Source organism: Rhodofomes roseus (assembly GCF_022264815.1).
Source record: "Rhodofomes roseus strain CIRM-BRFM 1785 chromosome Unknown C8Q71scaffold_5, whole genome shotgun sequence".
NCBI classification, from domain to species: Eukaryota; Fungi; Basidiomycota; class Agaricomycetes; order Polyporales; family Fomitopsidaceae; genus Rhodofomes; species Rhodofomes roseus.
The window spans coordinates 501,522-526,802 of NW_025952961.1; the positions used below are offsets into that span (position 1 = coordinate 501,522).

At 56.2% G+C, this 25,281-nt stretch overlaps 11 protein-coding genes across 11 annotated transcripts; 6 read left to right on the forward strand and 5 right to left on the reverse strand.

Moving 5' to 3' along the window:
* The first annotated feature begins 1,703 nt into the window (after window positions 1-1,703).
* On the forward strand, window positions 1,704-4,700 carry C8Q71DRAFT_892439 (uncharacterized protein). The gene is made up of 8 exons (XM_047928692.1): window positions 1,704-2,003; window positions 2,060-2,114; window positions 2,173-2,345; window positions 2,397-2,928; window positions 2,983-3,223; window positions 3,289-3,423; window positions 3,474-3,959; window positions 4,019-4,700. The coding sequence occupies exons 1-8, from the start codon at window positions 1,886-1,888 to the stop codon at window positions 4,199-4,201; spliced, it is 1,923 nt and encodes a 640-aa protein (XP_047781508.1). The 5' UTR covers window positions 1,704-1,885; the 3' UTR covers window positions 4,202-4,700.
* C8Q71DRAFT_846429 (uncharacterized protein) lies at window positions 4,681-5,928 on the reverse strand (the record flags this gene model as incomplete). The annotated part of the gene is made up of 4 exons (XM_047926639.1): window positions 5,527-5,928; window positions 5,229-5,447; window positions 5,033-5,172; window positions 4,681-4,850 (listed from the first exon to the last, which is right to left on the reverse strand). Exons 1-4 carry the CDS (start codon window positions 5,589-5,591, stop codon window positions 4,681-4,683), a joined length of 594 nt encoding a protein of 197 aa, XP_047781509.1. The 5' UTR covers window positions 5,592-5,928.
* Window positions 5,929-8,134, forward strand: C8Q71DRAFT_744542 (major facilitator superfamily domain-containing protein). The gene is made up of 7 exons (XM_047922947.1): window positions 5,929-6,305; window positions 6,361-6,628; window positions 6,682-6,772; window positions 6,827-7,103; window positions 7,157-7,396; window positions 7,467-7,594; window positions 7,652-8,134. Exons 1-7 carry the CDS (start codon window positions 6,107-6,109, stop codon window positions 7,808-7,810), a joined length of 1,362 nt encoding a protein of 453 aa, XP_047781510.1. The 5' UTR covers window positions 5,929-6,106; the 3' UTR covers window positions 7,811-8,134.
* Window positions 8,116-9,092, reverse strand: C8Q71DRAFT_744544 (uncharacterized protein). The gene is made up of 4 exons (XM_047922948.1): window positions 8,922-9,092; window positions 8,835-8,866; window positions 8,664-8,775; window positions 8,116-8,601 (listed from the first exon to the last, which is right to left on the reverse strand). Exons 1-4 carry the CDS (start codon window positions 9,018-9,020, stop codon window positions 8,560-8,562), a joined length of 285 nt encoding a protein of 94 aa, XP_047781511.1. The 5' UTR covers window positions 9,021-9,092; the 3' UTR covers window positions 8,116-8,559.
* C8Q71DRAFT_465792 (mitochondrial fission 1 protein) lies at window positions 9,093-10,186 on the forward strand. Its single transcript, XM_047918719.1, has 5 exons — window positions 9,093-9,288; window positions 9,342-9,474; window positions 9,535-9,636; window positions 9,690-9,767; window positions 9,893-10,186. Exons 1-5 carry the CDS (start codon window positions 9,226-9,228, stop codon window positions 9,982-9,984), a joined length of 468 nt encoding a protein of 155 aa, XP_047781512.1. The 5' UTR covers window positions 9,093-9,225; the 3' UTR covers window positions 9,985-10,186.
* A 473-nt stretch (window positions 10,187-10,659) lies between these two features.
* Window positions 10,660-11,969, reverse strand: C8Q71DRAFT_855170 (peptidase M50B-like-domain-containing protein; the record flags this gene model as incomplete). Its single annotated transcript, XM_047927151.1, has 10 exons — window positions 10,660-10,679; window positions 10,738-10,845; window positions 10,927-11,016; window positions 11,083-11,099; window positions 11,155-11,196; window positions 11,259-11,321; window positions 11,380-11,612; window positions 11,674-11,790; window positions 11,861-11,878; window positions 11,940-11,969. 10 exons carry the CDS (start codon window positions 11,967-11,969, stop codon window positions 10,660-10,662), a joined length of 738 nt encoding a protein of 245 aa, XP_047781513.1.
* A 707-nt stretch (window positions 11,970-12,676) lies between these two features.
* On the forward strand, window positions 12,677-13,542 carry C8Q71DRAFT_744571 (histone H2A). The gene is made up of 5 exons (XM_047922949.1): window positions 12,677-12,775; window positions 12,829-12,845; window positions 12,904-13,052; window positions 13,110-13,239; window positions 13,288-13,542. Exons 1-5 carry the CDS (start codon window positions 12,773-12,775, stop codon window positions 13,409-13,411), a joined length of 423 nt encoding a protein of 140 aa, XP_047781514.1. The 5' UTR covers window positions 12,677-12,772; the 3' UTR covers window positions 13,412-13,542.
* Window positions 13,543-13,565: 23 nt separating this feature from the next.
* Window positions 13,566-17,992, reverse strand: C8Q71DRAFT_744573 (uncharacterized protein). Its single transcript, XM_047922950.1, has 13 exons — window positions 17,706-17,992; window positions 17,609-17,647; window positions 17,502-17,559; window positions 17,291-17,448; window positions 17,104-17,237; window positions 16,382-17,051; window positions 16,008-16,329; window positions 15,614-15,955; window positions 15,339-15,560; window positions 15,156-15,285; window positions 15,021-15,103; window positions 14,918-14,974; window positions 13,566-14,865 (listed from the first exon to the last, which is right to left on the reverse strand). The coding sequence occupies exons 1-13, from the start codon at window positions 17,799-17,801 to the stop codon at window positions 13,832-13,834; spliced, it is 3,345 nt and encodes a 1,114-aa protein (XP_047781515.1). The 5' UTR covers window positions 17,802-17,992; the 3' UTR covers window positions 13,566-13,831.
* Window positions 17,993-18,978: 986 nt separating this feature from the next.
* C8Q71DRAFT_744582 (uncharacterized protein) lies at window positions 18,979-20,372 on the forward strand. Its single transcript, XM_047922952.1, has 2 exons — window positions 18,979-19,651; window positions 19,722-20,372. The coding sequence occupies exons 1-2, from the start codon at window positions 19,074-19,076 to the stop codon at window positions 20,230-20,232; spliced, it is 1,089 nt and encodes a 362-aa protein (XP_047781516.1). The 5' UTR covers window positions 18,979-19,073; the 3' UTR covers window positions 20,233-20,372.
* C8Q71DRAFT_744584 (60S ribosomal protein L3) lies at window positions 20,359-21,902 on the reverse strand. Its single transcript, XM_047922953.1, has 4 exons — window positions 21,298-21,902; window positions 21,012-21,244; window positions 20,839-20,956; window positions 20,359-20,785 (listed from the first exon to the last, which is right to left on the reverse strand). Exons 1-4 carry the CDS (start codon window positions 21,784-21,786, stop codon window positions 20,537-20,539), a joined length of 1,089 nt encoding a protein of 362 aa, XP_047781517.1. The 5' UTR covers window positions 21,787-21,902; the 3' UTR covers window positions 20,359-20,536.
* Window positions 21,870-24,785, forward strand: C8Q71DRAFT_466008 (carboxypeptidase S). The gene is made up of 13 exons (XM_047918720.1): window positions 21,870-22,041; window positions 22,100-22,681; window positions 22,731-22,829; window positions 22,885-22,988; window positions 23,042-23,110; window positions 23,160-23,217; window positions 23,267-23,360; window positions 23,415-23,495; window positions 23,550-23,669; window positions 23,724-24,052; window positions 24,113-24,411; window positions 24,465-24,566; window positions 24,620-24,785. The coding sequence occupies exons 2-13, from the start codon at window positions 22,290-22,292 to the stop codon at window positions 24,700-24,702; spliced, it is 1,830 nt and encodes a 609-aa protein (XP_047781518.1). The 5' UTR covers window positions 21,870-22,041; window positions 22,100-22,289; the 3' UTR covers window positions 24,703-24,785.
* The last annotated feature ends 496 nt before the right edge of the window (window positions 24,786-25,281 follow it).

A 25,281-nucleotide genomic window follows, 5' to 3' on the forward strand; every position in this document is an offset into this window, starting at 1 on the left:
CCGTTTCAGTTTGTGAGAAGTTGCATACACATCACATCTCCCAATGTCAAGAAATCCTCGCGGAGCCGACGTACACTATCCAAGCACACGTGTACGTAAATCACCCCAGCTACACCATCCCACGTAAGCTTGCTGAGTACTTGATAGGCTGTGTCGTTCCTCTCAGCATGTGAACTGTATGCGCGTCCAACGTAAGAGGGTTTACTTGGCGGATATAAGTAGATTGAATCATAGAGTTACGCTGCATCCATCCAATAGGCCATCGATGTCATTCAAGTCTCTTGAACCTTTGGGCCTTGCAACTTGGTATGCCAGGCCAGCCTATGTGGTGGCATTATACTGCGAGTAGTGGCACAGATCTAGGTTCAGATTGGGCGTTCAGTACGTTCAGTTCTCGGCCCGTAGCGAAATCAGATCGCGAATGCACACTCTATCAAGGAGGAAGAATGTCATAATTGGCGCCCTCTATTGCGCCCAGTCATTTTGATGCAGATACGCTGTTCGTCTTCGAAGGTGCGGATAAGCTCCCGACTCCAGAGAGCCTCGCTTAGAATCCTCGACCACATTGGTGCAGCGGTGGCATCTACACTCACCATAGAGATAGGCTGGGAGCGCAGAGGCGCAACCGACCGATGAAGTGCGAAAGATTGCGACAAAATTGTCATTGTCGGCGATTTATGTAGAAGAGATATGACGGACCTACGGGACGACATTGGCCATCAACATGCAAACGGCATTTGTGCATAGCCCTCATCTCCTTACGCATTTGACCCGCCGGCATTTGAAGGGCCCTCGCCAAGCACAGGGAGGGTCTAAGGTCGGCCGGAAGGCCACAGTTCAAAATCAGTGATACGGCCATGGTACGGCCGCTACCGAGGCCCGATCTGCTTACGTAAGCCACTCTGGCCGAGTGTTGCATGGCCTCGTCTGTGCTCTCCCTTAAATTAGCTCATCCCCCATGTACTCTGAGACAATTAAGAGACATCATTGAGTGCATTATCGGCTTTCCAATGGATCTTGGGTGCTCTGTGGTATGGATTGTCTGTCTCGGCGTGCTGGAACTCCGTAAGCGCCCCAGACTCACGGTCACACCTGCCTAGATTGGACAGGCGGCGGACATCGGTTGCACTTAAGTTCTTTTCATCCGCAGCGATGTGAGTTATCCAACCATTTTCTGCGAGTCAACCAGATAAGTTTCAAAGCATTGCGCCCAATCGCCCCCGTGCGCAATGAAGACGTCGTCCACCGCCAAGTGTGACCGTTACCCGACGGCGCTTACCGAGGTTCCGACTCTTCCGGCTCAAATTTGAGATATGGACTCCCCACAATATATTCAGAAGCTACAATTCAACCCGATACAGATCAAGAATAGTCTGTAGCACTCAACAGAACATGAATTTAGTGAGGGGAGGCACGAATCGGAACGAGACTTTCGGCCAGACTAGCTTGCGTAAGCAGATCGGGCCTCGGCAGCAGCCACCTCAAACGGAAATCGAACTGTGGCCTTCCGGCGTACCATAAGGGTCCCCCCTTACCGGCGTACATTGCGCAAGAGTTTGCCGGAGACAGCGAGCAGATGGCGGGCGGTGGTAGGAAACAGAGCCGAGGAGCGGCAGCCAAACATGTCTGCCCCGGTATGTACCGGCGGTGGTTCTGACAGTGACACTGACAGTGAGTACCATCGCGATGGACCCGGCGGTATCACTAGGAGAGGCGCCGGTGTGTGACGGGTGTGACGGTGACAGACCCAAAGGGGCGCGACGTCAGTCTGGGCACTATTATTAGAGGGAAGGGCGCGAGTCGAGAGTCTGCGTCTGCCTTTGCGTACGTGCGTACCAGCCCTCCCGGTCCCATAGCCTGCTCGACGTTCGCCACGACGTTGTCCATGGCCCACGACCATGTGCCCAGCGAGTCGCTAGGCGAGGGCCTCAGCCGCTACCAGTGCCCCGACTGCAGCTCGACCTTCAGTAGGCGGCAGAACCTCCAGCGGCACCGCAGAACTCGTAAGCCGCAGCCTTTTATATTTACAAATAACCACAATCGACAGCGACGTGCACAGATGTCGGACTGACCCCTCACGAATGTCCAAGCTGCCGCGAGCAGTTCACACGGACGTGCGTACATGATTATGCATCCTGTCTGCTGCCGGGACTCATGAAGCCAGCCCTCCAGCGATCTCCTGCAACGGCACATCCACCAACACCATCGCGGTCTCGTGCTGGCACCACCGCCTCCCCGGGCATGCAAGGCATGCGCTTCCTCTAAGATGCGGTGTGACCGGGAGTCCCCGTGCTCTCGGTGCCGCGCGAAGGGGCTCCGGTGCGAACCTCAATCGAATACATCGAGTAAGCTTTCACCGCCCCCGCATTGCTGCGATCGACTGAGTAACCTGCTAGTACGGACTTCCAGCAACGGTAGCATGTCGCCTCCACCTGAGGTACAACCACGAACCCTTCCGGACGCGCATACAACACTGCAGACACACCATATGAACCTCAACTCGATGCGCATAGACCAGCTCATGTCCGTTGATCTTCCGGACCTCAGTCTCTTTACAGTAAACCCGCCACCGCTCGCTGACTTCCCAGTCAACTTGAGTGACTTGCTTGGTTATGATCCTCTCCTCGGTTTCAACACGGCCTTCGTGGAGGGCCCGGTGAATCTCTGGCCGGCTGCACCTATGGGTGCTCCCTTGTCATCGATGGAACCTGCCACTCACCACTCACCTATGTCAGATCTAAGCTCGAATGGCGGGTCCATCCTGGATATAATGAGTCCTCCAGGAGGGATCTGCCCCACCCTGGAGATGCTCTCGTCGACGTACTGGCCTAGCAGCGATTCAGAACAGCACACTTCATCAGCACCTAGCTCAATTCGTTCTAGCCCTGTACTGCGCAATCTTCAATTACCGACAGTCTCGACATGCAGGTGCGTCCGGGCGTGCAACGAAACATTCGGAATATGCTGACCTGTTCATGTCAGGAACGACCCTGCGAGCTTCTTCACGCCCACAATGCGCGCTCGTTATCCAGCGCTCTACGCTGCTCACTTCGAACGGCATTGGCCGCTTCTTGGCACGCACAATGTCGATCTCAACATGCTTCATCCTGCCCTGAGTGTCGCAATTTGCTGCGTGGGCGCCATGTATGACGGTGTGCCTGCCCATTGTCGTCTCGCCACTGCCGTAATGCTCGTCCAGCGGACAGCACTCATCACTAAGCTCGTGCGTGACACACCCTCAGTTCCCAAGTCCTGACAGGTTCGCATGCTGACTGTATGCGTCATCAGTCCACACACCGGCTAGACGAGGCAGAGGCGCTCGCGATGCTACAGGCGCTCTTCCTGTACCAAGTATTTGGAGCATTCCAGCACGAGAAGAACTACCGCGATCTCACGAACGTCTTCCACGGCTCCTTAGTGCAGGTGCGCGTCGCCCTATCGTAAAACTCCCGTGCTTTCCTGATCGATCTCAGCTCATTCGGCGGTATTGCATCCTCGAGCCGTCCGTCTCGGCTCCGCCAGGCCAGGCAATTGCGCGCGCCCGCCTCGCCCACGGCGTCTTCTTCCTCGACGCGCTGCAGCCGATCCTCGCGGGGACACCCGCGCTGCTAAACATCGACGAGCTGCGCGTCGGCGCGCCGGCCCCGCCCGCGCTCTTCCGGCGGCTCATGGACGTGCGCGCGGGGCCCGTCGCGATCCCTGACGCGCAGGCCGCGCTGGTCCTCATCCTCGCGCTGCTCGGGCGCGTGCTCGAGCTCCTGCGCCTCCGCCAGAGCGCAGACGTGCTCTGCGCGGAGGGCGGCGCCGCGCCGGATGCACTGGACGCCGCGCTCGTGCAGCGCGCAAGGGGGCTCGGGGCGGCGCTGCGCCGCTGGAAGGACGCGTGGGACGCGCTCGACCCAGCGCATGGTGCGGGATCGCCCGTGCCTACGTGCGAGAACGCGATGCCGATCTACATGGTGCGTGAGGCTGAGTGTCTGCGGGGTGTCATGGTACTGACGTGCATTGGCGAGCGCAGATCGTGCTGACCCTGATCGCCCATGCAGGCGGGAGCTCTCCGTGGACCCTGCCGGGCCAGTATAACCCGGAGGAGCGCGCGGGCGGGCCGTTCGCGCAGTTCTGCCGCTCGTTCAGGACGTTTTTGAACGATGCGGAGTGGTCGGGTCTGACGTGGCTTTTTCCACCGTTCCCTGTGCATTGAAATGAGTCGGATGGCACACGCGAATGCGCTATGGACCCTCAGTGGACTCTTTGATACCGTGGATAAGTACGTGGTGTGTATGACCTAACTCATTGCCGGTTGTTGTGTACCGATAGTCGTCCTTTGTGCTCTGGATTGGTAGTGGATTTTCTGGCATGCGTTCTGCGAAGCTTTCAGATTGGGTTCTTAATATTGTCGTGTTCGTTTCACTCATGATGTTAGAATGTACCATAGTGAATAGACGGTATCTATGTTACTCTCGCACAGTCTATCTCATCCCTTACTAGCTATGTTGGTTCCTAGCACTACGAGTTGACGACAGTCATAACTTCTCCGTGTACGCACTGACGATGCTGCTTTGCACCAGGTACATAATTGGCACGTTGCACCTGATCAATATTTTCAGTCACATTTGTTTCTACATAGGTCCTACAGCTACCCCCAAGCTACCCCCGTCTATTCTACGAGCACGACCGCGTTCATAACTGCAGCTCGCTCTCCGCGATCCACTTGGCAGCCGCCTCGTCCGGACTCATGCCCTCGACTGCGTGAAGATAGTCCATCTGCGTGACGCCTTCATTGCTTATGCAAAGCTTGCGCAGTGCCTCGATGGTCCTATCGGGCAGCTTGGCTGCGATAGACTTCGCAACTATGATGCGGGTCGCATCAGGCTTATGTGCCCGGAGGAGGTCATCTGGGTCTTCCAACGCGCGAATCTTGTACTTCGCATACAGCATACCGTGGGTGCCAAAGGGGAACAACAATTCATTCTACACAATAGCAAGGCATGTAATCAGCGACCTTTTTCGAGTCCGCACGTAATTTGCTCACCTTTCTTGGCGTACGCTTCCTCGAACGCCGCACAGCACTTCGGAATGTCGCCCTCGACGAACCCCAGTGGGAGACCGTATCGAGAGATAATCTCCTTCGAGAACCGCGAGATGCCCGCGCCAGGGTTGATGCCCTGTAATCTGCGCACGAACCGTGCGCCCACCTCCGGTTTCGCGAGGTCGGTGATGGAGCGTACCGTCTCCGCTGGGACATAGTCGGGGACGCCCAAATGCAATACGGGTCGTACACAGCCGGCGTGCCCTCCTCCTCCCCGAGAACAAGGACCTCGCTCCGGAATGACGCTAGGTGAGTCTCGTGCGAGCCGGGGAGCCAACCGACGAGAATCTGGGTCCGGCCCTCGGCCAGGTCGATGAAGGCTTGCTCATGGGGGGCTTCGAGATGACCCTCGACACAACTACACCGTGTTCTGAGAGGACAGCTCGGATGGCAGCCGCCACGACCTAGCCAACACCGGACGTTCAGTAAGGACGCACATTGGGCCGGAACCGACCTGGAATGTGAGATCGATGACACCCTGAACAACGATGTCAGGCTCCATTACAAAAAAATTATGGCTTCAAGGGGTGCGCTGAACTTGAAGGGGGCTTGTCCGTCATTAGTAGCGCAAGATATGGCACGTCCGGATGCGCCAGAAGTTGTGACAAACGTACACTGCATTCCGATGGGCGACGCGGATATCTTCGGTCACCCATGGAGCAAAGTCATCTCCTCTCCAGCAGAAGATTTTTCGCCGGCTCATGAAGTGCGGAGGAGAGGCGGCGGTCTTGGATACAGTACCGGGGATGCACCCGGCGGGCACGGATGCTCCGGCGGATGCCCCGGCGCTCGTCGCGTCGCGTCGCGTCGGGATCACGTGGGCGCGAAGAGCGAGGAGCCCCCGACCAGAGCGCGTCCTGCATCCCTGCTCTCCGAGGAAGACAACGACGCCGCATCCCCGAGTCCCGTCGGAGCAATGAGTTCGCCACACTTCTGCTACAATCAAACCTCCGTCAGTTATAAACGGTTGGTCCGGCTTGCTCTTCGACCGCCACTGGCACGACATCCACTGTCACTATGAGCTCGGCCGCACCCACGACCAAGAGCTCGTTCGAGGAAAAGAAGGACGTCTCTTCCTCCCCTGCTCCGCAGGAAGTAGCGAAGGCAGAACAGGAGCTTGCTCAGCAGGTGGCGGAAGCGCTTCCAGATGGTGGTCTGCAGGCATGGATGACCGTCATCGCCACCTTCCTGGCTAGTTTCATGGCTTTCGGCACTGGTAAGTCGGCGGACTATATCTCAAGGCGACTCACGATTATTTTTTACTCTCGCAGGAAACGTCTGGGGTATCTACCAAGATGCATACACGACTCGTCCCGATTCGCGTTTCGTGGATGTTAGCCTGTTCAAGATCAGTTTTGTCGGTGGTACCGCCGTGGGCTTCGGTTTCGCGGTTGGACCATTTGGTAATATCCTTGTCTCTAAATTTGGAATCCGTGCGCCCATCCTCCTCGGTGTACTCATGATGGCCGTGGCCCTTGAGCTCGCATCGATCGCCACCAAGTATTGGGAACTTCTACTCTCGCAGGGGATCATGTTCGGGTTAGTAATACAAAAACTCGAAGTGTTTCCAAGTACTGATGTTTTCCTTACAGAATTGGAAGCTCGTTGGCGTACATTCCTGCAATCGGTCTTCCGTCACAGTGGTTCGACAAGCGCCGCGGCCTCGCCACCGGTATCGCGAGTGTACGTACCTACAGATCCGAGCAGAAATTGACTTTACTGAAGACGATCACGTAGTCTGGAAGCGGTGTTGGTGCAGTTATCCTCTCGCCCATTGTGCAGTCCTCAATAGACAACCTCGGCATCCCTTGGGCCCTGCGCATCGTCGGGTTCCTATGCTTTGCTTGCGGCATGGTCTCGCTCGCCCTGCTCCGTCAGCGAGTTGCCTCTCACAAGCAGGTTCAGTACAAAGTCTTCGATCTCCAGGTACTGAAGGTGCCCATGTACCCGCTGTACCTGGTCTTCGCCTTCCTTCAGTTCTTCGGCTACGTCACGCCGGTCTTCTTCATTCCGGGTATGTTGTGCTTCTGGACAAGATTTGAATGGTGCTCATAACGTATCGTACAGGCTACTGCACGGCTCTGGGCATCTCGAACCCGAATACCTCTGCAGTCCTGTCCGTCACAGCCGCAGTCAACTCCATTGGACGTATCATCGCGGGTCGTGTCGCGGACCACTGGGGTGTATTGAACGTCATGATCTCGTTCAACTTCCTCTCCGGTATAATGGTCCTTGCCGTCTGGCTCCCCGCGAAGAACATTGGCGATATGATGGGCTTCGGCGTCCTCTGGGGTCTCTTCAGTGGTGGTAAGTTGATCGTACGAGACTACCGTCCAGCGAAGGTGCTACTAGCGTAGGCGCTAAAGACGTCACGTAGCATACTGGGCCTTGTCGGTGCCAACGTCTGCGAAGATCGTTGGCATGGAGCGCCTCGGTTCTGCCGCTGCAATCCAGTTCCTCATGAACGTTATCCCGCCCATCTTTGCTGCACCCATCGGTGCAAGGGTACGTTCAGTCCTTCATTGGTCCCGGATCCGACAGCTGACAGGACATCGTTGCTAGATCATCTCTGGGACGTCGAGCAGCGCTGGCGTCTTTCAAGATAGCCGCGAAGCGTACAAGTATGTGATCGTGTTCTGCGCACTCACACCCATCGTCGCGTCGCTTCTGCTCGTCCCTGTGCGTCTGCACTTTAGCAAGAAGCTGCTCGCGAAAGTATAAGCATGGACATGATGCCCCAGAGTCCTTGGCCATTCGATGACTGGCCTAGGAACATGCAAGTTCACGTTGGAGGATGTGGCTGCTATATGGCACAATTGAATGGCATACTTACGTAGAAGATGTCTATTGGATTATGGACCTTGACATCCTGGCTTCTGGACACCATTTCAGATATCTTCCTTAGCACACTCCGCAGAGTATGACGGTTCGCCATACTTTTAGTTTTCTTGATGTCATGCATTCAGCGCGCGAGGAATGTCTTCGCTATGCACTTATTGTGACACATCAGTAAGCCCATTCCTTTCCTCAAGTTCAAACTTTCGTGTGATCATGGGCATATGTATGCACTACTTGAAGATTATATGCGGCTACGGTGAACCCCCTTCTCGCCTCGCCTAACCAGGTGTGAAACATTATAGAGCGAATTGCGTCCACACGCCTGGCATAGACCGCATACGCGGTATGACAAGGTCTCTTTCGTTTGCTTGGTCCAAGTGACAACGGAGCACCAGGGTCCATGACACATCGAGGGCCTTCAGAATCACTACAATGATGCAGCTGCTCAGGGCCGTAGTCGTCAAACCTTGTATCCTCGAGTACAGTACAAGACCTAGCTCATTCAAACACCGTCCGTACGAACCGGAGAAGACGCACGCCGATGACAAGTGCCACAACAATTTGGGACATCGTCTCGTACGTGGAAGGACATCGTTTGTAGGTCGTCAACGCAGGCGAAACGAACAGCCGCATTACTCCCGACCCGCATATCGGTCAGCCTTGCGCTGATCAAGCTAGCGAGACGGGAGAATCGTGAGGCTTCAGAGCCATGAGCTTTCAGAGGAGGACCGCGTACCCAATCCTTCTTGCAATCCCGGTAAGCCCTAAAGAAGTCATGGCACTGGTCACGGTCGAATTCATTTCTGTTGAGGCAATCCATCGACGCCTTGGCGGCGCGTTTGCAGGGACTGTTTATAGGCACGCGTCAGAGACAGTTGTAGTACCGCATAAGCGACAGTACACTTACTCCACAAACTTCGTCGTTACACGCCCTGGGGCCTGGCGCATTACATCGTCAGCTAGTGTTCGGGTTAGCCAGCCGCTATCTAGATACCTGGAACGTGTCCATCCAGTCGTCGGGCTTGGCATTCTCCTGAGGGTGTGGGAGGGGTGTCTGCTCCGTTTTGCCGCTGTCCTTAGAGGCCCTAGCCATGGTGTTGATGAGTGATATTATGGGAGAGGCAGAGCCATGGTGGGAGGAGGAGTCTGCCACCGCCGGGTCCTGAGGATGCATTCACGTGACATGCATCCCCATCGAGGTCGGCCGCGGCACCGACTTGCTCAGAGTCGTCAGTGCCGCGTTGCGCAGGCTGCCCGACCACGACCTTGTTCTCGAACACCCAGCATAACTGAACGACATGCCAACAGAACTGCCATATGCCGCAGATGCAGAGGTGTCGCTGTCATACGACGAATTAGAGGTGCGTGGCGGCGCTCTGATCGAGTTGTTCGGGCCTTGACGGCCATTTGAAAGGTGCTACGCCTGCAATACCAGAGGGAGCTCTCGCAGTCACACGTTACGACACAGACCAAGTTCAACTATGCATGGGGGCTCGTGAAGAGCCCAATACGAGAACATCAGGTTGAGGGCGTGAGGTTGTTGCAAGGTGAGCGCTGAGACGTTTTGCTCATGTTCATACCCAATGACGCCTCAACACCATCTCCAGAGATTTACCGTGCCGAGCCTACAAGGCGGAGAGAATGCTTATACTACCTTGCACTCGGCTACTACAAGTTTGGCAATTATGAAGAGGCTAGGAGATTCAACTGTGCGTTACCGTCTTCCGCGTTCTCCCATTCCACTGACACGCGTCGATCGTAGCCCTCTTGATGGACAAGGAACCCTCGAATATGCAAGCACAGAGTCTTGCCAGCCTCATTGACCAGCGGGTCACACGAGGTGTGTCCTCTGCCATATGTCTGCAGTACGACTGCGCGACACTGACCTTGGTTTCCTCTGCTCCTATCCCGTCATGACATCAACTCAACTCTCCCTGTCACTCCGAAATCTGAACTCATTCTCAGAGGGCTACATTGGTATGGCACTGGCTGGCGGAGTTGCCGCAATTGGCACGATCCTCCTAGCATCTCTTATACGGCGAGCAGCTCGCAAATGATCACGCTGGCCTTTCCTAACATCCGTTTGTCGGAACCGCTCTGCACCTGGTCACCGCCTCTGCGTCTTCCTTGTGCATTTCGTCCTCCGCGATGCAACGCCTGGTCCGGACAATTCCAAATCAACGCGCTGATCTCGCTTTCTCTGCACGTACCGTATGTTATAACGATGTATATATGAACACAATACTACTCACTTACGAGACGCTCATTTGGTTGTTGGTTCTTACAGTACAGCCCAGGAACGACGTGACCGATGATGATAGATGATAGTATGGTTCTATACAGTACAAAGAGTCGGGTCGACACTTCCTGTGTATGCTTTGATACGTATCCACTATCCTTGCCTTGTAATCGTATCGCATCGAAGATTGTTCTCATCGTCGAGAATGACACAGTAACCACTCAATGTATGCCTACGTGGTTGGCGGCATAACTGCTAGCAGCCGAAGTTACGAATGAGGGTTCAAAAAATTTGAAGTGCGAGCTACTCATTGTTCCCGACCCATGCGACAATAAATAGTGATACAGTCTATGGCACAGCGAAACCTTCCTACAGCGGTGTTCTGAATATCTGCCGTGGGTACTAGGGCGGAAGACGTTCATCGGTGAAGACATCGCGCTAAGAGTCATACACATACCACACGCGGACGCGCGCCCGGCAGAGATGCACTTCTTCATGTCGGGAGGAACTTTGCTTGATCGCGATACCAGTGCATCAGCACCTGCATCGTCTGCACCACACTGTCTCGCACCTGCTTCCTGGTACATCTGCTCATTTGTGCGCTTGAAGGCGACAATACCGAGGAGCACGAAGCCGATGAGGACGCCGATCTCGAAGAGTATCCATATTGCTGCCCACGCTATATACAAGTAAGAACGGCGGACATCAGCTTGCTCAGATTGAGCGGCGATGGGCTGGGACGGAGGGCAGGGGTACTCACCATGAGCGGCTACGCGCGGGTAGAGCATCGCGAATTGTGATGCGTCTGAGTCGTTGGATTTGCGGAAGTATTTGTCGTCCGCAATGTCCCCTTCATGGCGCGAGGAGTCAGCGATGAGTAGCACAATGTTTATGAAGTGAAGCACAATGGACGTACAGACAACATAGAAGATACTGGTAGATAGAGATCAGTTTCGCAGCATAGCAATGGCCTTCGATGAGAACGTACTTCATTATCCCAACAAAGAGACAATACCATCGCAATGCCTGCCTGAAGAATATCATGAACCGTGAGCCAGTACATCAAGCATAACCGTGCAGAAGCACGCGTACCCATGGTCGATGAACCAAAAGCCGACGAGGAGGCCCTCGTATATCGACGTCAACAGGATTGTCCTGCAATGGGGTGAGCTGAACATTGCGGAGTATCGTGCGGAAGGCGAGCTGTACTCACAGCTTGTTTCGAACGACTGCGAGGGGTGCAATGAGGCCGAGGCCCAGGACGAAGCTCAAGATTTTCGACATAAGGATATCAAAGCCGGCTAGCACAAAGAGGCCGCCCAGGATCGTCGATCCGACATAACCAGCGGTGAGTATAGCGAGAGGCCTGCCGCCTGAAACGCGAGTCGCGCCCCCTATGTCCGGGTCAATGGTCACTTGGGTAACATTGCCACCACTGAACACAGCCTGGCCGAAAATGATCTCATGTGTGAGGAACAATGTGAGGAGATTTATTGGCGACACTTACGGCGACGATATGGCAGAATTCGTGCCATCCTATGGTAAATAACTTGAGAGGTATGATGGCGGTGCGAAGGCCCGGGATGACCCAGAGCGCGAAGATGACGACGGTGAATACAACAATCTGTAGTGTGGATTGTTCAGATAGTCAGGAAACAGACACGGGGATCAGAAGTGGCTGGGACAGCACGCACAACATAGAGAGTAGGCAACTGTCGAATGTATCAGCCTTCGCGGACATACACCAGGACAATGAGAACAGCGACACAAGACCTGTTCACTCGTCGGAGTAATAGGACTCATTTGAGGCCCTCGCTGAGGATCATACGAATGCAGTGGGACTGGGGAGTGGTCGAAAGGTCGTGGAGCTGTGTTGAGGTCGGAGACAGGGGAAATACTTCAAGGGCAGCAGGAGCAGCGACACGCGCAGCTGCAGGGTGGGTCGCGCGTGGACAAAGGACGACCTGCATGTCTTATGAAGATTCCCCCGCTCCTCATGGACAGAGCCAATTCTACGCCGATGAGTAGGCTTCACCTCGTGGCTCGCGCGTTCACGAGAAGCAATACATAGCCCCCGAGATTGTATACCAGAGCGCATATAGCCTCGCTGCGTGCAGTTGACAGAGCAGGAGCAGTTAAAGCGTAGAGGAGGCTTGGCCTTTACGATGAAATGCTTGCCCTTTCAACGGTATACAAGGTGAACGAGGTGCTGGGTTTGAAGCAGTTAAATGAATGAGTATTATGCCACTGCTTGAACCGTGATGAGATGCGTCAACATATTCCCGCATATATCTTCAGTTTTAGACAGGTGTGACCAGACTGAGAGGAGATCCAACGATGACAAGACACAACAAGTTCGCCACGGCCGATGGGGACAGAAGAGTAACAGACAGATTCCGGCGCTTACTTACTTGTGCGAGCGCTTAACAGCCGAGACGCGTCAGTCACGTGCAAACGCGAGCTTGTTGACAGCTTTGCGGAGTTTGAATGACGCGGCGCGCTATATAAGCCCTTGCCACCTTCGCGTCCTTCAACCACTCTGTCTTGCTCCCTTCCACCACCACTCTCAAGCTTTTCTCGCGTTCTACCACTAGCAATTTATCGATATGGTACGCTGATGTCTACTCGCTGTGATATTTACATGATGCTGACGATCTCGCAGTCTGGCAAGGGAAAAGCGTACGCCACATTGACCCCGCAACAAGGACCACGTACTCAATATCTTGTACTTTTCTAGTGGCAAATCTTCTTCTGGCAAGGCTGGTGGTGAGCCGGGCAAGTCGCAGTCCCGCTCGGCGAAGGCTGGCCTCCAGTTCCCCGTCGGTCGTGTCCACCGTCTCTTGAAGAAGGGCAACTACGCACAGCGTGTGGGTGCAGGTGCACCTGGTACGTGATCTGAATTATACTTCGAACAGCTCTTCTGATGATTTTCCCTCTGGTCAGTCTACCTTGCCGCTGTCCTGGAGTACCTCGCTGCCGAGATCTTGGAGCTGGCAGGCAATGCCGCTCGTGATAACAAGAAGCAGCGTATCGTCCCGCGTCACTTGCAGCTTGCAATCCGTAACGATGAGGAGTGAGTCTGCCTGTTTGTCGTCATGATGATGGGCTCATTGTATGTCAGGTTGAACAAGCTGCTGGGTGATGTTGTCATCAGCCAGGGTGGTGTCGTACCCTTTATCCTTCCCGAGTTGCTCCCATCAAAATCGAACAAGGGCAAGAAGGAGGGTGCCTCGCAGGAGGTGTAAACGTCCGAGCGTCGCGTTTCTGTCACGATTTTGTCAGGATTGTATTGTGTATTAGTTCGTGTCCTACTGTGTCTCTTAATCCGCGTCGTATGTGTATGTCTATGAGCAATCCATGCCGGATGACCCCAGGATGGCCTCACACGCGTGCTCTTGCCATACACCCGCAACTGATACTCAATCGCCTTGCTCACCGGAAGGAGTGGGTACAATGATCAGAAGTCATTGCTTTACCTTCGTGTTAGCCTCGCCCAATACCTCCTTGAATCCAGGATGGTCAAGATACTGAGTGTACAAAGAAGTTGACACAAAAGCGATGAAGGCCTGACATCATAGATTGCCAACAACCCATAGATAAGAGCAAACATAACAGTGTACCACGACTCCTTGCATCCATAAAGCCAACTCAAGAGACCCAACTCTTCACCGATCTACAACCTCGTCCTCCGCATCGCTAGCCATAGTTCTCCGCGACAATTCAGTCACACGAGAGATACTCCCGCGCTTAGCATGGGTGCTTCCACCCGGCCGCGAACCATTGCGGCGGAGCCCCGAGGCTCCGTTCAGCCCAGGCGAGCTCGAACGGTCCACCGAGTGTCTATTGAGGTTGCTCACCATACTGCTCACCGAGCCGCCACCGGACGGTCGAGGGCCGCGCGTTGCCCGGCTAGTCCGATTCAGCGAAGCCGTCGTGGGCGACGAGGGCTTCGTGGGCGAAGGACTGCGCGACGCCTCTTGAGAGGCCACACGGGGTGACGCGGGTCGTGAGCTAGGACGGCTACCAGTGCGCAAGGCAGCTGGGACAGCCACGGGAGCCGGTCTGGGAGAGGGCTCTACAGATGCTGGCGGTGGCTGGAATGCGGGCGAAGGCAACTCATCGTCGCTCTCCGGTGGCGGCTCTTTGAACGTCGGGCGAGGCGGCAGGTCATCAAATTCCGGAGGCGGCTCCTTGAAGACAGGATGCGGCGGTTGGGCAGGCTTTTCAAGAGGAGGCGGAGGCGGGACTGCAGCCGGTTCCGGTGTCGGCGTCTTGGTGAGAGGCGGCGGCGGAGGGATGTTAGCATACACTGGCTCTGGAGCCTGTTGCGCCGGCAATGACTGAAAAACCGGTGACGCAAATGCCTCTCCAGGCTCCGCAGACTTCATGATTGATGATGATGTCTCCTGTGACTCGGGGCTGAGAGGCGTTGGGCTTGCAGGAACCGCAGGCAGTGGCGGTAAGGGAGGAGGGAGGGGCGGAGAGCCTTTCGACAACCTCACACCTGACCGCTGCGCCAATTGCTGGGCATGCAACTCCTTGAGGTCTGCACCGGCGGAGATTCGACTACGGCTCATGCGCATGTCCACCGGTCGCGTGCGCCGACGAACGGGCATCTTCCGCTGAGACTCACGCTTCTTGCGCTCGATCGCAGGCGGGACAATCGCGTCGTACTTGTTAATCAGATCCATGAAAAGCACTACGACCACTAATCAGTAAGGCAGTCGCACACAGGTACAACTCAGACTTACATGTCGGATGACGGTCCTGGATTGAGAATTCGTTCTCTTGTTTTGGCCGGAGAATCGCTGAGTCTTGTGAGACACAGATTGACAAGGAATATACAAGACTCACATCGGCCCATGGTCAATGCAAGCTTCGTCACGTATACTTCGTTGGATTCGTCAGTTTCAGCAGCGGGAGTAGATGCAATAAGCCTAATGCGCGTCTCAGTAAAAATTCGGTGCATCGTACGCTCGTGACACTCACTCTTTCAAGTGCTTCACGATGGCATCAAGGGTCAAGAGATGGACGCGGGGGAGTCTCTGCAGGGCAGCCTGCAACTCTAGAATGTGCTGGTCCTCCGAATGCGAATCCTCTGCCTTGGAATTGGAGCCGACTGCGAAACTGTCAGTTGGGGACTGCACACAGGGCGCACACGACCCTGCTCACCTGTCGGATAGAGCTTGCGCAGTTCGTCCCAACCTTCGTACATCCCGAGGGGAGGGTTGAGCTCCAGAGCCCATAGCTTGATAGCCCCAGCCAGCACAGGAGCATCGTACTTCGCCAAGATATCATCCGGGAATGGCTGTTCAGGAGGAATAGCGTTCAGGGCTTCTCTGATGTGGTGAACGGCAGGAAGGGGGACGTCGTAGATCCACGTCTTCCGTTTCTCTATCCAGCACACATAAGAACATCTCACAAACAGTCAACATACTCCCACGTACCGGAGTCACTGGGGAGTCTCGAGTACGCGGCATCGATGGAGTTGAGCAAAAGCGTAATGACAGGCGGGATGTCTGGCTTATCCTTCTTCTCCTCGGAGCCAGGCCACATTGCGCTATCGGCCCAACGCCGCAGGTCAATGCCAAACACGACGTCGGACTCGTCGTGCGTGACAGACTCGTAGATACGCGGCTCGGGGCGGAAGGGCCCGGTCCTGTTCCGCTCGATGAAGATCCTGAGGTCCGCCTCCGGGGCGTAAGAGTCGATGAGAACGGTCGACCGCTCGAGCGAGGGCTCGTACGCCTTCGCGAGCTTGGACACCGCGGTCTGGTACTGACGCAGGACTATGCACGAACATGAGGACGAGTACCGCGACACAGCTTGACGTACACATACCTGTCTTGACTGCACGCAGCCTATCGAGCTCCCACTTCTGAAGGGTCTTCAGCGTCTCTTCCACACGCTCCTCGAGACCGAGCCGCTGCCTGTCGAGCTTGCGAACGGCGACGCGGTACTCCCTGTCAGCAGCGTCCGCCTCCCTCCGCGTACGGATGTGGAGGGGCTCAGCGCTGCCATTCGTGTTGAGGGCCTTCGACACCAGCGAGGCGAAGGTAGTCGTGCGCGTTGCAACTGCCTCGGCCATTGGCGACAGCGTCTTCTGGATGGGCGATACGACATTCTCTACAGGTGCAGCAGGGGCCATGCCCAGCTCAAACGCCTGTTGTAACACATCAGCAATGCCACAGAATAGGCCGGTCTGCGCATCATACCTTGGCTCTGAACTGATAGAACGCATCGTTTGCATTTTCGAAATCATTGCCAAACTCTCCGACGCGTCGCAGGAGGTTGTGTTTCTCCGTGAGTTCCTTCGCGGCGAAGGCCGCATGGTCGAGGCTCCCACTGAAGTCCTCCACGTTCTCCTTCAACCACGTCGCGAACTCCTCGCCGCTGAAGCAGTCCTGGTACTCGCCAATCAGCGGGAAGCGCACCGGGCGCAGGGGCATCGTGTCGCGCGCGCGCTTCAGGAGGTCAGACAGCTCCGTGGGCGCCATCTCCAGACCCGCGATGGCGATTGGCGGCGGAGGGGGTGGCGGGACAGAGTTCGTGTTGATGCGTGCCGGGGGCAGCGGGGGCGACATGGGCGGCGGAGACGCCATGCGCTCGGGCGTGGCGACCTCCTCGATGGCGCGGCCCTTGCCCTTGTCGATCTTGGGCGTGCCCTTCTCCGACTCCCCGTCGGTGCCCGCGTCAAACTGCACCTCGACCTTCTCCGGGGAAGTCGCACCGCCGGCCTGCAGGCGCAGCTCCTTGAAACGCAGCGAGATGCGCTCGCTCATCGTCGGGGTGCGTGACGGGAAGCGCGGCTTGTCTCGCGGCAGCATGCTCGGCGATGTCGTGAACTTATCCCCGACGGGTTGCGGGATGGGCGCGAAGCGGGCGCTGATGGAAGTGTTAGGCGGAGTAGATGCGGGCATGGCGATGCGGAACGTACTCATCCTCGGCCTCGTCGGCGCGACGCATCTTGTTGAGGTAGTCCTGCTTCAACTTCGTGACGTCTCCTTGGGCGGCTTCGTACGCGTGCATGAACCCGTCGAGCATGTTGTGTCTGCTATTCCACAGTCGGTCCTATGCCGACACGCGTAAGCGGCATTGTACGGCTCGGTGAGACGAACACTCACTCTGTATCCGTGAGCCCACTTGTCGAACGGGGCCGCAACAGTGTCCCGCAGCTCGGCCGCAATCGCTTCGTGCGCCTTGCCCTGTGCAATGGACTCCTCCTTCAAACCCCTAAACGCAACATGGAGCGATGCGCCGTCATCGCCAGCGAATGCTTTGCCTAGGTCGCGCTATGAGCAGTGCGCGACGCGTATAGTACCGACAAAGCTATACCTGCAGGTCCCGCGGCACTTAGGGTCGCCGCAAGAGCACTCTCTGCCGCCGCTCGGGCCTGTGCATCATTAGTCTCGACATGCATCAGTGACTGTCAGACGACTTACGCGTATGAAAGCAACGACCTCTTCATTCTCAAGCACTCCCTGCACAGAACGTGGCTAGGCTGAGCAATGGCGCGGCTCGCTGGACACGGTTGCGTACCTTCTCCAATTGAGAGTACAGCACCTCCAATCCTGTCCTGTAGTCTTGGGACCAAAACGAGTTTTGAAACGACAGCGGCAGGGATAGTACTGCCATGGCGAACTCGTCAGGGGGGTCTGGCCGGGTTCAGGTGGCTGTCAGTAGTCGGACGTGAGTGCAGGAGGCGTTGGCGTTGCGAGTTCGTGGTATACTGGATGGACACGCGCTGGCCGGCGTGCAGCTCCCGCGGTGTGAAATGGAAAGGAGACAAGAGACGTGTTGGTCGAAATATAGCAGCGCCCGGTGGCGGTTGGTGGTGGCGGTGCCCGTCCCGCCGTCTGGAGTCTGAGGCCGAGGTCTCACACAGGGCAATGTTCTGTGCAGTCGGCCGGTATCCTTTTCCGACTCAGACTCCCCTCTACGAGCTGTACAACACTGGTTTCTTGGTCTTTTTCTTACATCCAACATACCACTTATGCGCTATGCGGCATCATCGCAGGCGCTCGCTACTGTTACGCGCATCTCGTGCACGCTGCACGGGCATGCCTACCGTAGATCGCTCCGCAGGAGCACGGGCAGCACATTGACGGCTTCTTTCGATGGCTGTCCATGGCTGCCCGGGAAGTACGCGTACCAGAAAGACCTCTGAATCGACCTCGAAGGGTGCGTGCTGCATACTTACGCTGCTCGTACGCGTGCCTGGCTCGCGCAGCAATGAAGCTGTTCAGGCACCCATATTCGGTAACCATGGATTCGCCACCACGTGCTCCTGCTACTTCACGCGTCGACTTCTTCGCGTCTATCGCGATCGGTGCCACTCGACCTGAGGTCTTTCTCAACTCCAACCTCGAACAACTGCTCATCCGAGCTTGAGATGGACACGAATGGGATTCCGCCGGCAGCGCTTGAAGCCCTTCGCCGCCAAGGCGGGCTGGATATGTTCGCCATAGCGCGCAAGGGCGCGAAGGAACTGATGGCGGCAGAAAAACGAGGGGGACCTCTGCCTTCTCATCTTGACTTTGGGTAAATCAACTTAGCAACTCAGCGTAATTGAGTTCTCTGCTGATCCGTACCTCTGTATGTAGCGTAACAGAACAGTGCATAGCTTGCAACATGGCCATTCGACCGCCCAAGAAAGCCATGCGTTGCGGGGGGTGTAAAGCGATCATCTTGTGCTCCAAGGAGGTAGGTGGTCTGCGAGTGGAAAGACGATGATACTGAAGCATGCTGCAGTGTAGCAAACACTACTGGAACCATGGTGCGCGTGGAGTGTCGCATGTGCAGCCTACGCACAAGCAGCTTTGCGCCGATAATAAGGTACGCGATGTGTCCCTGAATAGGTTGACCACGGGGTGACACAGAGCGATTATTCTTGTACTCAAGCGGCACATGGAGAGGCTCCCAGAGACACAGGCGATTCTGCGCATGTTCCCCTGGGGTCGACTCGAGTCAGACGGCACCTTCAACTTTGATATTGCGCGTGCGCGCCTTGACGTACTCGGGAGTTCTGGATACGGCTACTGGTCCCACCGGGGAGGCTCCGCACCCCACGCCAACGTGGGCCCGATGGGTCTCGGAGCAGACCCTACGTTCGGCGGACTGCTCAAGCTAGACAACTTCATCGACGGCAACGATCTGCTCAAGAAGAAACACCTCACCGACGAGCAAGGCTGGAAGCTACCCTCGCGCCTGATCCCGTATCTCGACTTCACACACTCCTCCGCGAAACAGCCGGTCATTGTGACGGAGCTTCCGGAGAGGATCAGGGACTGGAAAAGCTGGTATGCTTGGCGCGGCCTACCACTGGAGTCTCCTGCGGCGCTCTTGATGGCGGCCCCTCTGAGTGTCTACCAACTGCTTGTGCGCTGCCTTGAAGTCACCAAACCCTCCGCTGGGTCTGCGGACAAGCGCGTATCCCTGATTGTGCACCTCCTCGGTGTGGAGGTCGAGCTCAACCACGTCCCGCTGTATGTAGGATGACTTGTCGGAACTGTCATGACCACCCCAGCTGATCGTATGGATTCTGCCCCGCAACAGATTCGCGGAGCTGGTACTGTTGCTCCCGTACCACGACATCAAGCTCGTCTTCTTCGGCGGTGCAGTCAAAGCCGTCGTCGACGCCGCACGCAAGAAGCCCGGTGCCCTCGCCGCCCAAGACCCCGTCTACACCTACCGCGCACCCGACGCGCTCGGCGCCGGCGCACTGTCCGTGCACTTCCACGGCGAGACCAAAGAGTGGACGCCCGAGGGCGAAGTGCCCGACGCCGTCGTCGCGTGCAACGCCGGCCTGGGCTCCTACCCCGAGTGGATCCCTGTCGTCCGCGCGACGCACTGGGCCGGCATCCCCTTCGCGGTGACGGAGTATGCGGAGCAGTCCGCGGAGCACCAGCGCAGCTTGTTCCCGGCATATTTGGCGGGCGGGTGCGAGCCGCGCGAGGACTATCCCATTGCTCTGAATCCCTTCCAACAACCTGGTCAGAGGATGGTTGGGGTCGTGCGGTTGCCGAACGCCTACAACGGCTTCACCCTCACTGTTGTCAAGAAGTGAGGGCGTGTAATGAAAGATGTGCCTAGTGCTTTGAGCGTGTAAAATACCTGGCGAGAAATGTGCTGTATCTCTATAACCCCTGTATTGCTTGTGCGTCATACATCAGACAATGTGAAGTGCGCACCGTTTGTCAACGTGGATATTGGTGCTTGCATAGATAGGAACGGACACCTCTCCGGCCCCTTCAAGGCCCGCTTGCCGTAAGTGTTCGGAACGTTGAGAATGCGTCGCTACAAGGGAACAGCTTGGGACATATAGCACTCGAGAGCCCGGTACTATCAGCATTATGAGCATTGCATGCATACTACAATATGTCCTCTATATCTCTCTCGTCGCCCTCTCTGGTGTGTCTGCCGGGCGTCATAGCGCCTGTCCGCCCCAGACTGCCGTAGAGCACCTCCGAGTCTGCGATTGCGCTCGGCTCATATGCGCTCCCCGGACCGGTAACATCGTAAATGTTGCCCCGTCCATCGGCGAAGGTCGACGTTGGTAGCTGTACTAGGTGTGGCGGTTGTCGCGTGAGGTAGAGTCTGTGCAGGGAATCTTCCGCCGCCTGTCACACGAGGTCAACAGGATGCATAGAAGAGGGATTTTAGGAAAACGCACCCGGTACTCCGCCATCTTCAAGGAGCTACCAAACCCTTCGCCAAGCTTGTCGGCGCCTGAGTAGATGCCAACGACAAATACAGGAGAGTTCGAAAACCGTCCAGTCTCCTTGAGCAACCTTCAAGTGTGCATTTGTTAGAGCGCCGTGCCGGACACCGAGTGCTGAGGCATACCTGGATTTTGGTAGTTCTCGCCCGAACTTTTGCACGGTGTACATCAGTGCCAATCGAGGATCACGGAACTTGATCATGCTACGCAGGTCAACTTCCCTGCTCAGGAAGAATCGTTGCACGAATTTGCGGGCAGACAGCAGAGAGCGGTTTTTGTAGACTAGTCCAGTGAGAGCACGCGGAACGGAGCTCAGAGCATCAGGATGCAAGACCGCTGGTCTTGTCGACGAAGACGGCTAGGGAAACGCAACGTGAGCGGAAGCCGACCAATGTATCCTGGCATACGTACTGTTCTATGCCACCTGAGCAGAGATGCTGCCCCCATTTCCTTTGCTATTGCCGCACACGTCGTCCCGCCGACGTAGGCACTGACGGCAGCCTTCATCACACGCGTAGGCAAATGAGGGTACGTGGCATTGATGTGCTCCGTTGCGAACATGCCCAGCAATGAGTTGCCGAGGGTTGCAAGGTTCGCGTTCGTGACGGGTTGCGGCTGGTTTGGATGGTGTCTGGTGTAGAGCGGGAGGAAGGAGGGGTGCGTGCATGCTTGCCGGACGACTTCCGTAGAGCCCAGGACGTCTGCGAGGCCTATCCGGTGGGCGAACGCGGTGAGGGCGGACTCGGGAGGGGGCTGCAGCGCTGCCCACGTCTGCGCATCGAAGAAGTCCCGGGAAGAGGTCGAGGCGACAGCCTTTTTGGAGATGAGTTCGTGGACGTGGGAGGGAGACACGGCTAGCTTTGCAGCCGTCGAAGCCAGCCGTTTCTGCACATAGCCCATTGGGTTGTTCGTCGTCGTCGTCGTCCGCCAGCGTGCGCGCTCGGTCGAGTGCGCGGTGGCAAAAATTCGATGCCCGATCCCGTACTGGCCGGGACCGCTTGCACCCTGTTCTCCGACAAGGGTTGCCGGGGTCCAAGCGCCTCTGACCGCCTGCAATTCGCGATGTTGTGGTCTCAACAAACTTGCGTAACCCGTTATTATGTACGCCTTCATTCGCCCAGGGCGTTGGTCTCAGATCTCTCTACGCATTCAAAGGTGCGTGTCGTACGGCCCTGGTGCACGCAGCCCCTTTGTTTATCTGAGGCTCCATAAGGTTGAACCAAACGCCCGGGAGTCCATCGGCATTTCTCAAGCACTCACCTTCGTATGTATGGTCAGCGAACGCGTCTTATCGCAAGACCACTGGAGGGTGCATATGCTAGCGGTGTGCCGCAACTGCCGCCAAGGATCACGCAGCTCGGGATGTATCACGTCGCCCGCGTATATATAATCAACATGGAACGATGAGGCGGCCATTCACCCACCTCGGACTCGGGATCGGACTCAGAATCGCCATGTCTTCCCAAGGAGAGAAGGGTCATGTCTCGTTGTCTGAGCTACCCCAGCCAGCCCAGAGCCCTAGGCGACCATTCTCGCGACTGGCTCCTCTGAAATGGATTCTCACTCTCGTCTTCGCGTCTGCGGTCTGCTACACCTTCCAGCCTGCGACCGGCGGCATCCAGGCGCTCTGGGATGAAAGAGACGGTCACGTAGAGACGGCCGCCTTGTGTCCTCAGGCGACTGCGCTGAGTCCTGAGACGAACACGGGGTTGTTCAAGACGCTCGCCGAGACTTACAAGACAGACAGCTTCTTGTACAGGGCAGTTGAATTGCTGGGCGGCGCCGTACGAATTCCGTGAGTGATGGAAGCTGTCACATTCGATGTTAGTTCTCACCCAGTGTAGCACGCAATCTTACGACGATTTGGGTCCTATTGGGGAAGATCCTCGATGGGAAACGTTCGGTCCCTTCCACGACTACTTGCTGAAGGCGTATCCCCAGATGTAAGCGCTGTGCCTTGTACCGTGGTGAGATACAAATTGAGGTATTGCATCCCAGTCATGCCACGTTAAAGCTCACCAAGGTCAACACGTATGGCTTGGTGTACGTTTGGAAGGGCACAGAGGAATCGCTCAAGCCGCTCTTGCTGACGGCGCACCAAGGTAGGTCACTACTGGGGCGACTCACAAGACATACATCCGAACTCGATGAACAGATGTTGTTCCTGTGAACCCTGACACTTACGACTCGTGGACGCATCCGCCATTCTCGGGGTACTTCGACGGTCAGGACTCGATGACGTATGGCCTACCCTCAACTGACATAGCCGTCAGGCAAGTACGTCTGGGGCCGTGGTAGCAGAGACGACAAAAGCGGTCTCATTGGTATCATGTATGTTCGCATTGCTGGTCTTTTTCGTATCTTACTCACTTTCTCATAGGACGGCGGTCGAACTGTTGCTCGAGAAAAACTTCCAGCCGGCTCGCACCCTCGTTCTCGCTTTCGGATTCGACGAGGAAGTCAGCGGCCGCAGGGTATGGACAAGTTCTATCGCCGTTTGACCGCGGTACTGATATATACGTATTCAGGGCGCATCCGCACTCGGTGACTACTTGCTGTCGACCTACGGCGAGAACGCTTTCGCTATGCTCGTTGACGAAGGAGGTTCGGTATGCGTCACACTCTCAGCGTTCTATAAGTTGAGTCATTGACCCGCAGGCAAGATCTCTGAGCAATACGGTGGCACGTTCGCTCTCCCCTCAGTCGCAGAGAAGGGATACATCGATGTGCGCGTTGAGATGGCCGCACCTGGAGGTCATTCCAGTGTCCCACCTGTCCATACGGTATGACTTGATTTCAATGCGTGTCCCGCCAAACATGCTGACCCCGGGTGGTAGACTATTGGTATGCTTGCCGAGCTCCTCGTTCACTACGAGAACAATCCCATCGAGGCGAAGCTCTCTCGCGGAACTCCCACGTACTGGCATGCCGAGTGTCTCGCAGCTCATGCCCCAGAGTTGCCCTCTTCCATCCGCAGCTCGATGAAGAAGGCCAGCTCGTCAGACAAGGCACTGAAGGCGGCTCAAGACGAGCTCTTCAAGGACCCGACGTTCAAGGCGCTTGTTGGCACTACCCAGGCGATCGACATCATCGGTGGTGGCGTTAAGTCGAACGCCCTCCCTGAGAACGCGATGGCGGTCATCAACCACCGTATCGCCACTGACAGGTCCGTGCCACCAGTCTTCACGAGGGCATGGGCCATATACACCTGCTGACCGAATGTCAGCTCCGTGGGCGCTGTCCAAGAGCACGTTATTGCGGCTTTCAAGGACCTTGCAGCGAAGTTTAACTTGTCATTTACCGCTTTTGGCACGAGTATCACGGGCGATGCACCTGCTTACGGCTCGCTCGCGCTGAGCGACGCATGGGGAACGGCGCTGGAGCCCGCGCCTGTCACGCCGACGGGCGCGAACGCCGCGCCCTTCCAACTCCTCTCCGGCACCATCAAGTCGACGTTCAACGCGCATCGCGACCTGACTGAGGACGGCATCGCTGTCATTCCCAGTCTCGTGTCTGGTAACACCGGTACGTCAGGGTGGTGTCTGAATGTTGGCGCCGTAATTCATACTTGGAGTCAGATACACGGTACTACTGGACGCTCACGCCCCATATCTTCCGATACACTCACTACAACGCGGGCAATGGCAGTGGACTGAGTGGTGTGCATACCATCAACGAAGGTGATGCCCCCTTTGTTCGTATTCCGCATCATGACTGAACTTTATCTGTCCAGCTTGCGACGCGCAGAATTTCATCGAGATGATACGGTTCTTCACGACGTTGATCCTGAATGTAGATGAGTCCACGGCACTCTAATCGCAATGATGGTGTATGAAGGAATTCATTGGGAAATGATGACCTAAACGAAATGAGACACACTTGTCGAGCATCATTATGATTATACTTGAGAGGTGCTCCTGATTGCCTCGGACATGTGCGTCGTTGTCAAACATTGGCTGCAGCAGTCCCAGTGCGCCCGATACTCAGTGAGTCAGGTCGAGATATGTACTGCAGCTGGTCCTACACAAATTTAAATATTCAGGAGTACCTGTTCTCCGAGTCTTCACATTGTGTGAAGTTACCTGGGCGATGACCTACGTACACAGCATCCGGCCCTGTACCCTGCCGGGTGTGACTTAGGAAATGGCAGGCGACCTCGGATACAAGTATGTACACCGTTGTCCACTGGTTAATAACGTTGGCTGCCGGGAGTGGTGCTTCATATTTGGGCAGTGCACTGACCCGTTAGAACATATTTGTTCGAGTGCGCTGCCGAGCAGTCATTCGGGTATACCCTCCGAAAACCACGAGGACTTGCAATTGTACACGCAGCCTCGCAAAATTGAGAGATCAGTTCTGACACGTAACAGAGGGCGGTGAAACGGCCAAGTTGCG

What these genes read in the sequence shown, in the direction of transcription:
- C8Q71DRAFT_744542 (XM_047922947.1), top strand. Translation starts at nt 6,107, where the DNA reads ATGAGCTCGGCCGCACCCACGACCAAGAGCTCGTTCGAGGAAAAGAAG. An exon ending in GCCGGTCTTCTTCATTCCGG is followed by an intron (nt 7,104 to 7,156) that starts GTATGTTGTGCT and finishes CGTATCGTACAG; the next exon opens with GCTACTGCACGGCTCTGGGC. An exon ending in CTGCACCCATCGGTGCAAGG is followed by an intron (nt 7,595 to 7,651) that starts GTACGTTCAGTC and finishes CATCGTTGCTAG; the next exon opens with ATCATCTCTGGGACGTCGAG.
- C8Q71DRAFT_744544 (XM_047922948.1), bottom strand. Translation starts at nt 9,020, where the DNA reads ATGGCTAGGGCCTCTAAGGACAGCGGCAAAACGGAGCAGACACCCCTC. An exon ending in ACTGGATGGACACGTTCCAG is followed by an intron (nt 8,867 to 8,921) that starts GTATCTAGATAG and finishes GTAATGCGCCAG; the next exon opens with GCCCCAGGGCGTGTAACGAC. An exon ending in GTAACGACGAAGTTTGTGGA is followed by an intron (nt 8,776 to 8,834) that starts GTAAGTGTACTG and finishes GCCTATAAACAG; the next exon opens with TCCCTGCAAACGCGCCGCCA.
- C8Q71DRAFT_465792 (XM_047918719.1), top strand. Translation starts at nt 9,226, where the DNA reads ATGCCAACAGAACTGCCATATGCCGCAGATGCAGAGGTGTCGCTGTCA. An exon ending in GGGCGTGAGGTTGTTGCAAG is followed by an intron (nt 9,475 to 9,534) that starts GTGAGCGCTGAG and finishes CACCATCTCCAG; the next exon opens with AGATTTACCGTGCCGAGCCT. An exon ending in TGACCAGCGGGTCACACGAG is followed by an intron (nt 9,768 to 9,892) that starts GTGTGTCCTCTG and finishes ACTCATTCTCAG; the next exon opens with AGGGCTACATTGGTATGGCA.
- C8Q71DRAFT_744573 (XM_047922950.1), bottom strand. Translation starts at nt 17,801, where the DNA reads ATGGCAGTACTATCCCTGCCGCTGTCGTTTCAAAACTCGTTTTGGTCC. An exon ending in GCTGCGTGCAGTCAAGACAG is followed by an intron (nt 15,956 to 16,007) that starts GTATGTGTACGT and finishes GTTCGTGCATAG; the next exon opens with TCCTGCGTCAGTACCAGACC. An exon ending in GAGACTCCCCAGTGACTCCG is followed by an intron (nt 15,561 to 15,613) that starts GTACGTGGGAGT and finishes TGTGCTGGATAG; the next exon opens with AGAAACGGAAGACGTGGATC.
- C8Q71DRAFT_466008 (XM_047918720.1), top strand. Translation starts at nt 22,290, where the DNA reads ATGAGGCGGCCATTCACCCACCTCGGACTCGGGATCGGACTCAGAATC. An exon ending in ATTCTCGGGGTACTTCGACG is followed by an intron (nt 23,111 to 23,159) that starts GTCAGGACTCGA and finishes CATAGCCGTCAG; the next exon opens with GCAAGTACGTCTGGGGCCGT. An exon ending in TCGTTGACGAAGGAGGTTCG is followed by an intron (nt 23,496 to 23,549) that starts GTATGCGTCACA and finishes CCCGCAGGCAAG; the next exon opens with ATCTCTGAGCAATACGGTGG.
- C8Q71DRAFT_744571 (XM_047922949.1), top strand. An exon ending in TGTGGGTGCAGGTGCACCTG is followed by an intron (nt 13,053 to 13,109) that starts GTACGTGATCTG and finishes CCCTCTGGTCAG; the next exon opens with TCTACCTTGCCGCTGTCCTG. An exon ending in GCAATCCGTAACGATGAGGA is followed by an intron (nt 13,240 to 13,287) that starts GTGAGTCTGCCT and finishes ATTGTATGTCAG; the next exon opens with GTTGAACAAGCTGCTGGGTG.
- C8Q71DRAFT_744584 (XM_047922953.1), bottom strand. Translation starts at nt 21,786, where the DNA reads ATGGGCTATGTGCAGAAACGGCTGGCTTCGACGGCTGCAAAGCTAGCC. An exon ending in TGCTCAGGTGGCATAGAACA is followed by an intron (nt 21,245 to 21,297) that starts GTACGTATGCCA and finishes GCGTTTCCCTAG; the next exon opens with CCGTCTTCGTCGACAAGACC. An exon ending in CGAGAACTACCAAAATCCAG is followed by an intron (nt 20,957 to 21,011) that starts GTATGCCTCAGC and finishes GCACACTTGAAG; the next exon opens with GTTGCTCAAGGAGACTGGAC.
- C8Q71DRAFT_744582 (XM_047922952.1), top strand. Translation starts at nt 19,074, where the DNA reads ATGGAGAGGCTCCCAGAGACACAGGCGATTCTGCGCATGTTCCCCTGG. An exon ending in GAGCTCAACCACGTCCCGCT is followed by an intron (nt 19,652 to 19,721) that starts GTATGTAGGATG and finishes GCCCCGCAACAG; the next exon opens with ATTCGCGGAGCTGGTACTGT.
- C8Q71DRAFT_892439 (XM_047928692.1), top strand. Translation starts at nt 1,886, where the DNA reads ATGGCCCACGACCATGTGCCCAGCGAGTCGCTAGGCGAGGGCCTCAGC. An exon ending in ACCTCAATCGAATACATCGA is followed by an intron (nt 2,346 to 2,396) that starts GTAAGCTTTCAC and finishes GTAACCTGCTAG; the next exon opens with TACGGACTTCCAGCAACGGT. An exon ending in CCGACAGTCTCGACATGCAG is followed by an intron (nt 2,929 to 2,982) that starts GTGCGTCCGGGC and finishes TGTTCATGTCAG; the next exon opens with GAACGACCCTGCGAGCTTCT.